This window comes from Canis lupus, chromosome 9 (assembly GCF_011100685.1).
Source record: "Canis lupus familiaris isolate Mischka breed German Shepherd chromosome 9, alternate assembly UU_Cfam_GSD_1.0, whole genome shotgun sequence".
Lineage (NCBI taxonomy): Eukaryota > Metazoa > Chordata > Mammalia > Carnivora > Canidae > Canis > Canis lupus.
Genome location: NC_049230.1, coordinates 51412863 through 51421274, shown reverse-complemented (window position 1 = coordinate 51421274; position 8412 = coordinate 51412863). Strand labels below are relative to the sequence as shown.

Sequence of the window (8412 nt, the reverse complement as noted above, 5' to 3'; positions counted from 1 at the left end):
AGCCAGAATGCAGTGCACTGCTCACCCAGCCAGGGCAGCCTTCTGCCTCATGCCATCTGCCTCTGCTCCCAGGTAGGCAGTAACCTGCACAGGTGTGCTGTGGCACCAGGGCATCAGGGGACAGCCAGTCCTGGGAAAGAGCGACTGTCCCTGCACCTGTGCTTGTGCGTGTGTGTGTGTGTGCGCGCGCGCGCACATGTACATGCGCACGCGTGACCCACTGTGTGACCTTGGCCCAGTCTGAGGCCAGCTGGAAACAGCAGCTGTCTCCTGTCCCCTGATACACTACCTGGAGAGTGGCCAGGCTGGAGGAAGGGGCAGAAATAGGAGGAGGGAAACGGGGCCCTCTGTGGGCAGCTGCCAACTCGGACTCCGGCCAGCTCCAGCCCCATAAATAACCTGTGGGCCAGAGGGAAGGCCACACTCGGGCTGGGCACACGCCATGGGGCGCCTAGAGCTGGTCGTCTTGGGGCTCACCTGCTACTGGGCACTAGCAAGCGCAGCAAAGGTAAGCGAGGACCCAGCAGAGGGCAGGGGCGCCTCTCTCCTCTCACTAAGCAAGATCTGGAATCTGGACAGGGCACAGTGGACAGAAGCTGCGCAGGGTCACTGGCAGGAAGAGTCAGCCTGAGAGACACCCCAGTGATCAAAACAGCACTTCCCAGGCACTTCATGCTGTGTGTATATGCTCATTCACCTGATGATGGCCTGCCAGATAAAATACAGGATGCCACATTAATTAAATCTGAATATCATATAAGCCACAAAAGTTTTTGATGCAGGTATGTCCCAAGCAAAATTTGAGATCTGCCTTTTTTTTTGTTTTTAAAGGTCAATCTATGTGAAATTCACATGTAACTGAGAGTCCTGAATTTTTCTTTGCTAAGTCTGGGAACCTGACCCACAGCACCCCTCTGGCTCCTTCCTCCCCAGAGGTGTCAACGTCGTCCCCTTTTTACAGAAGGGGAGATGGGTCCAGAGCAGAGGAGCACCTTGCCCAACCTCCTACAGCCACCAGTGGCTGCAAGCCTGGAACTCCGGTCTAGTCCAACCTCAGTCTGGCTCTCAACGCCACCCCCCTCCCGAGAGGGAGTTCCCCACCTGCTTGCTAGTAGCCAGTCCCTCCAGGGTGAGAGTCGAGGCCCCCTGGGGCCTATTTGCCATCTGCCCTGTATGAGGAACAAGGCAGGGAAGGTGCTTCGGGGTTGAAACCCCTGCAGACACGTGACCCGCATGCTGCTCACCTTCATCCTGCCGTCTCAGTCCCAGCTGCCTGGCACCTGCCCCTTGGTCCTGGAGGTTGCGGTGCTGACCTTGGGCCCCTGCTGCCCCCAAGAGGAGGTCACTGTCTCCCGGGGTCTTCCCTGAAGGCAGAAAGGACCAGGATTGCCCCCCGCTGCCCCAGGAGCCAGTGGCACCCTCCCACACCTTGCCCCTCACCCAGGGCCCTCAGGCCGATCTCAATTCTGAGAGGCAACTTCCCAGGCCCCAGGCACTGACCTGGCCTGCTGCCCCAGCCCAGCAGCCCCGAAGCCCGTCAGAGAGATTCCGGGAGGCCTGCAACAAGGCTGCTCATCCTGAGACGAGAGACGGGGTAGGGGTGGCGGTGGGGGAGCGGACCTGCACCTGCCCCTGGGCCCCTGGGCCCCCGGCCCCACCCCTGAGGCACCTGGCAGGGGTTGCTCGGGCTTCCTCTCTGCTTCCAGCCTGCCCACTCCCCTATTAGACTGGACCTTACAGGGTGCTGGGACCCCAGCTGGGCCTGGGGGGGCGGGGCTGCCCTGCCCTTGCCCCACCCCCGGGAAGAGCCGAGAAGCAGACACCTGCCACGGGACCAGACGGATGGGGAGGCAGCCCTAGGAGATGAGAGCCGGGCTCTGAGGTCAGGTAGCTCTCCCATCGGGTGACTTTGAGTGGGACAGCCTCAGTGCCCTTGTGGGACAATGGGCAGATGACCATCAGCCCCCAGGACCCTGGTGAAGGGTGGATGTGTTGTTCGCCATGGGGCCAGCTCCGTGCCAGGGCTGGAGACACAGCAGTGGTTCTGGTGGCCCAGGGGTCAGGGGTCTTGGCAGTGAGTGCAGGGACTGTGAGGACTTGGCACCAGACCACCGACTCCAAGCCAGCTGGACACTGGGGTGGCAGGGGGTACCCAGAGGGAGCAGACAGGCCACGAGGGAAGCATTGCTGCTGCCCATCTTAGAGACAGAGACCGGGCCTTGTGGTCACAGCTAGGCAGCCACAACTGGGATCGGAACCTCCACCCTCCCTCTCCTGGACTACTTGGAAGGCTTCCTGGAGTGGGAACACACTGGTTGACCCAGCTTCCTCCAGCAATCAGGGAGCAGGACACCCTCGGGGACTGGGACCAAGGCAGTACGCTGCTTCTCCAGTAACGTGGGCAAGTGGCAGGGCCCTCGGTCTCGGAGGCAGATTGGCTCACCTTTGAAGCGGTGTCGGGGGAGCCTCTGGGCACCCTGGGGCCTGCCCAGCTTACCCTCCACCCCATTCTGGGGACCTGCCCAAGCCCGCCTGAGCCTCGGCCTTTACCCCCAGCTGGGCGCAGTGTACACGGAAGGAGGCTTCGTGGAAGGCGTCAACAAGAAGCTCGGCCTCTTTGGTGACTATGTCGACATCTTCAAGGGCATCCCCTTCGCCGCCCCGCCCAAGGCCCTGGAGAACCCTCAGCGACACCCTGGCTGGCAAGGTGGGAGCGGGCAGGTGCTGGTGAGGTCCCATGCCTGGGGAACCCCAGGGGGCGGCTGCCGTCCTCACACTGGCCCTGGCCACACCCACAGGAACCCTGAAGGCCAAGGACTTCAAGAGGCGGTGCCTGCAGGCCACCATCACCCAGGACAACACCTACGGGGAGGAGGACTGCCTCTACCTCAACATCTGGGTCCCCCAGGGCAAGAAGGAAGGTGGGTTCGCCCTCCCCACACCTGCAGGGCGCCACCAGGCAGCCCTGCCCTTTGGGGACTCCAGAGCCCAGATAACCCGAGATCAGCGCAGGGTGCGTGTGGAGGGGCACCTGAGGGGAGCATCTGGGGTCACAGGACCTGTCCACTCTGCCTCAGTGTCCCGGAACCTGCCCGTCATGATCTGGATCTACGGAGGCGCCTTTCTCATGGGGGCTGGCCACGGGGCCAACTTTCTCAGCAACTACCTGTATGACGGGGAGGAGATCGCCACGCGGGGCAACGTCATCGTGGTCACCTTCAACTACCGTGTTGGCCCCCTGGGCTTCCTCAGCACTGGGGACGCCAACCTGCCAGGTGCGCTGGGTGCTCTGGCCGCAGGGGAGGGGAGGCAAGTGAGCTCTGAGCCCCGTGAGGATGCGCCTCCGCTCCCATCCCGCTGGAACAGCTCCTGACAGGTCCCCTGAAAAGGCGCAGGATCCTATTTGCAGAGCTGGGGGCGCTGGAGATGCGCTGCGAGATGCAGGGGCCCCTTGGCAGCCGTTGTGAAAGAACAGAGGCTGCCAGACAGACAGACGGACTGGGACCCAGAAGCCCTCGGGAGCAGGTTCAGGGGCCCAGTGAAAGGAACAGAACATAAGACATTGAGGCGGTAACACAAGCCGCAGGACAGGAGCCAGACAAGGACTGTGGCAGGGAGGGAGAGAAGGGAGCAGGCTGGCCCTCCTGCTTCCCCAGCCCCCCCGGGCCCCATCCCCATCCCCAGACTGAGCCCCACACCTGCTCCAGCCTCCAGGGGACCCATCATTCCACATCCTGGGGCTCAGCCAGGGTCTCCACACAGCCAAGGACACACTCATCACACCCACGCGGATGGTGTACCTCGCGTGGGCCAGGCCCTGGCACCCCCAGCCTCGGCCAAGGGTCCCCAATGAAGGCCCATCCCCCACCCTGCCCCCAGGTAACTATGGCCTTCGGGATCAGCACATGGCCATCGCTTGGGTGAAGAGGAACATCGCAGCCTTTGGTGGGGATCCCAACAACATCACTCTCTTTGGGGAATCAGCTGGAGGCGCCAGCGTTTCTCTGCAGGTCTGGGGTCCCCAGGGATGTGGGAGGGGGCCAATGGGGCAGGGACAAAAGGGGCGGGAGCTGGTGTGTGGGCAGAGGGTGCGGAGCCTTGGTGACAGAACCTCTGTGTGTTGCAGACCCTCTCTCCCTACAACAAGGGCCTCATCCGGAGAGCCATCAGCCAGAGTGGCGTGGCCCTGTGCCCCTGGGTCATCCAGAGGAACCCCCTCTTCTGGGCCAAAAGGGTAAGGAGGAGCTGCAGGGGGCAGGGCAGGGGCCTCCCTCCTTCCCACGCTGTCCTGGACTCCATCACCCTCTGCCCGGAGCACCTGTCCTCACCTACCTGCCTACCTCCCACTCCAGATTGCTGAGAAGGTGGGCTGCCCCTTGGACGATACCGCCAGGATGGCCAAGTGTCTGAAGGTTACTGACCCCCGTGCCCTGACGCTGGCCTATAAGATGCCCCTGGCAGGCATGGAGTGTGAGTGGAGACTGCTGGGCGGGGCCCCGGGGGCTCCGGGTCAGGGGAGGGGAGGCCAAGCTCCAGGAAAAGAGAGGAACTGCGGGTCTGAGGCTGGCCCTGTCACCAGATGGCCGGCGTCCCCAGGCAGCTTGCTGCCGCCACCGCCCTTGCAGGCTCAGTGGCTCCGGCCATTCTTTCTTCTTATCCTTGGTGGGTCACGACCCCCGTGAGAAGCTGAAGAATGAGTGGGTCCCGGCCCCTGACAAAGCACACATCTGGGGTCACCTGTGTGCAATTTGAGGGAGATCCATGAACCCAAGACCAAGAGCCTTTGTCCTAGACAGTCATTCGTTCTTGCTGCAACTCACGCATTGCACACTCACCCACTGAGCACCCTCGGGAGCATCTGGCCCCCCCAGCTCTGCTCCTCTGCCCCTCAGGATGCCAGGGGACCTCATCAGTCCGGCAGGCTGGGATCTGCTCTTGCTCACCCTTTTGATGCTAAGAGGCCCCATCACTTGCTTCTCTACCTGATGCAAATTCAACCATAAGCGCTAAGCAAAGCACAGAAGCAAAGCAAACACGTTGCTGCAAACGCAAACCAGTCATTTCCTCTGGTGTGAACTGGAAAGGGAAGCCAGCTGGGCTGGGCCTCATACAGGCCAATGCCTCTCCCTTCTGGGGCAGTTCTATGGTCCTTTTGGGGCCAGTTTAGGGGGTCTGGAGGGCAATGTGGACTTCACACGGTTTCTGGTGAACACCCCAGAACCCAGCCCTGAGAGGGGGTGCCTCTTTCTCTCTGGGTCCTCTCAATACTTCCAGGTCTTCCTTCTCCCTGATTTAGGCTCACTGAGAAGAGAGGCTGGAGGGAGGACAGGCTTGGCCTCTAGACCGGTGGTTCTCAGCCTGGGTGGCTTTGCTCCAGGGCACATGTGGCAGAGTCTGGAGACAGTTTTGACTGTTACAGCTGCAGAGGGGGTGCTACAGGTACCCCGCGAGCTGAGGGGTGCTGCTACACAACCTGCTGTGTCCTGGACAGCCCCCACAACAGAATTATCCTGCCCTAAACATCAGTAGTGCTGAGGCCCAGCAAGTTTGGTCTAGATCAGAGGAGGCAAGAGGGCTCCCCTGCAGCCTTGTCGGGATGGCAGGATGGCTCCAAGCCCTGCCCCAGAGGCTGAGGGGAGGAGCAGCGGGGACCCCAGGTGTCACAGCCTACTACTCTCCCACTCAGATCCCATGTTGCACTATCTGGGCTTTATCCCTGTCGTGGACGGAGACTTCATCCCTGATGACCCCATCAACCTGTATGCCAACACGGCCGACATCGACTACATAGTGGGCACCAACAACATGGATGGCCACATCTTTGCCAGCATTGACATGCCGGCCATCAACAAGAACAAACAGGAGGTCACCGAGTAAGCAGCGGGTGTGGGGCTCAGGGCTCAGAGCCCAGGGGCGGCGGAGAGAGGCCTCAGCCCAGGAGGTCAGCACCATGGGGGGGAGGGTGGCTATGGCCCTCTGCTGGGTGGGTGGGTGGGGGGCGGCGGCACATACTCTCCCACCAGTGCTGGGTGGAAGGTCCAGTGCTGGCCTGGTCCCTGCAGTGAGGACTTCTACAAGCTGATCAGCGGGCTCACCATGATCAAGGGGCTCAGGGGCGCCAACTCCACTTTTGACGTCTACACCAAGCCCTGGGCCCGTGACGCAACACAGGAGACCAAGAAGAAGACTGTGGTGGACTTTGAGACCGACATCCTCTTCCTGGTGCCTACCGAGACTGCTCTGGCCCAGCACAGAGCCAATGCCAAGTGAGGACCTGGGCAGGATCCCTGGGGAGGCCCACCTGGGATGGTGCACCTGCGCCATGAGGGCTTCCAGGAGGGTGGCTCTCAGGTGTCGGTGAGGCCTGAGGCCTGGGAAAGCTGGGCTCGGGTCCCCACCCATGCCTGCACCACCTGCCTTGCCTAGGCCTGACAAGACCTGAGAGGGCCCCTACTTACCTCCCAGCCTCAGGGGGCTCTGCAAGACCCTCCCATGATCCTCTGCCCAGCCCAGGACTGTGTGCGCCCCCTCACCCCATGGTCCTTCCCATTGAAAGTTCTTGAATCAACCTTCCACCCCTCACACTGTGTAGAAGGAAAGAACAATGGATGATGATAGTCTCTGTTGTGGGTTTCAACATGGCCAACTTTCAAAATAACTTACGATTGGGACCACATTAAAAGTCTCCATATAATAATAGCCAGCAAAGTTTTAGAAAGTTAGGAATGCTTAGCGAGGAGGAAGACAATATCATACCTAGAATCTAGAACGAAGGCTTCGTGGCAACTAAGCCATAAATGTAGCTCTGAGCTTCCCCTCAGTCAAGGCAAAAAGGGAGAGACATCTGAGGGTATGTACCTTGTCCAATTAAATTAAGAGACAAATAAATTTGCAGAGCAAAGAAAGATCTTTCTTGATACTGAATTGCAGGAGGAAGCTGCCTCAGTGTGTTTTATGGAGGTGAATTATAAACACAACTGAAATCATAGAAGCCCTGAATCTGTGGATTTGGCCCACGGCTCTCCCTTCCCAGGTGTCAGGAATCCTCCAGACCCCTCCCTACTGCCACCTCGGCTCCCTCTGGGGTCCGTCCCTGTGCTGGTGGCCCCTGGTGAGCGCCTGGCCAATTTGGGTGCTGTCCCCTTCCTTCCCCAGGAGTGCCAAAACCTACACCTACCTGTTCTCCCACCCTTCTCGGATGCCCACCTACCCCAAATGGGTGGGGGCTGACCACGCAGATGACATCCAGTATGTCTTTGGGAAGCCCTTCGCCACCCCCCTGGGCTACCGGCCCCAAGACAGGACTGTCTCCAAGGCCATGATCGCCTACTGGACCAACTTTGCCAGAACTGGGTAAGGCAGCGGTGAGGCTGAGCCTAGGGCCCCTGCCACCTTGCCCTGCAGGCCTGGGTTGCAGGCCCTGTTCCCTCATTTACACTGAGCCTCCCCAAGCCTTGGTGCGGCAGTCTGTCTGTACATGAGGATAGAACTACTGCCTGAGGCCTGAGCCAGCACCTCTTCGGGCTCTACCCAGCCAGTGTCCAGGCACCATACAGTGAGGTGCTGCGATTGTAAGGGTCCGCATAGATGGGGGAGGACTGTGCAGGCAAACCAGGGCCAGGTGGGCTAGGGACACAGGTGTCCAGCCTCCTGTGAGCCCCCAGCCCCCACCCAGACTTTTCCTCTCTGCAGGGACCCCAACATGGGACATTCGGCTGTCCCCATCCACTGGGATCCCTACACCGTGGAGAGTGGCAACTACCTGGAGATCACCAAGAAGATGGACCACAACTCCCTGAAGCAGCACCTGAGGACTGATTACCTGCGCTATTGGGCCGTGACCTACGAGGCACTGCCCACCGTGACCGGAGATGAGGCCACTCCCGCTCCCCCCTCTGGGGACTCCAATGCCACTCCCGCTCCCCCCTCTGGGGACTCCAATGCCACTCCCGCTCCCCCCTCTGGGGACTCCAATGCCCCTCCCGCTCCCCCCTCTGGGGACTCCAATGCCCCTCCCGCTCCTCCCTCTGGGGACTCCAATGCCCCTCCCGCTCCTCCCTCTGGGGACTCCAATGCCCCTCCCGCTCCCCCCTCTGGGGACTCCAATGCCCCTCCGGCTCCTCCCTCTGGGGACTCCAATGCCCCTCCCGCTCCCCCCTCTGGGGACTCCAATGCCCCTCCCGCTCCTCCCTCTGGGGACTCCAATGCCCCTCCCGCTCCTCCCTCTGGGGACTCCAATGCCCCTCCCGTTCCCCCCTCTGGGGACTCCAATGCCCCTCCTGCTCCCCCCTCCGAGGACTCTGAGGGGGCTCAGATGCCCATAGTCATTGGCTTCTAATGCCCTTGGCTCCAAGAAGACCCAGGGGACCCACCTCCCCTCCAGAGCTTTTCCTGAATAAAGCCTCAACTCTC

The 8412-nt window shown here is 61.0% G+C and overlaps 1 protein-coding gene across 1 annotated transcript; it reads left to right on the top strand.

Annotated features, from left to right (window-relative positions):
* Positions 1 to 331: 331 nt before the first annotated feature.
* CEL (carboxyl ester lipase) lies at positions 332 to 8412 on the top strand. The gene is made up of 11 exons (XM_038548886.1): positions 332 to 508; positions 2557 to 2707; positions 2799 to 2921; positions 3078 to 3275; positions 3880 to 4010; positions 4127 to 4234; positions 4353 to 4470; positions 5687 to 5873; positions 6063 to 6266; positions 7156 to 7353; positions 7693 to 8412. Exons 1-11 carry the CDS (start codon positions 443 to 445, stop codon positions 8336 to 8338), a joined length of 2130 nt encoding a protein of 709 aa, XP_038404814.1. The 5' UTR covers positions 332 to 442; the 3' UTR covers positions 8339 to 8412.

What these genes read in the sequence shown, in the direction of transcription:
- CEL (XM_038548886.1), top strand. Translation starts at nt 443, where the DNA reads ATGGGGCGCCTAGAGCTGGTCGTCTTGGGGCTCACCTGCTACTGGGCA. An exon ending in AACAAACAGGAGGTCACCGA is followed by an intron (nt 5,874 to 6,062) that starts GTAAGCAGCGGG and finishes TGGTCCCTGCAG; the next exon opens with TGAGGACTTCTACAAGCTGA. An exon ending in CAGCACAGAGCCAATGCCAA is followed by an intron (nt 6,267 to 7,155) that starts GTGAGGACCTGG and finishes TTCCTTCCCCAG; the next exon opens with GAGTGCCAAAACCTACACCT.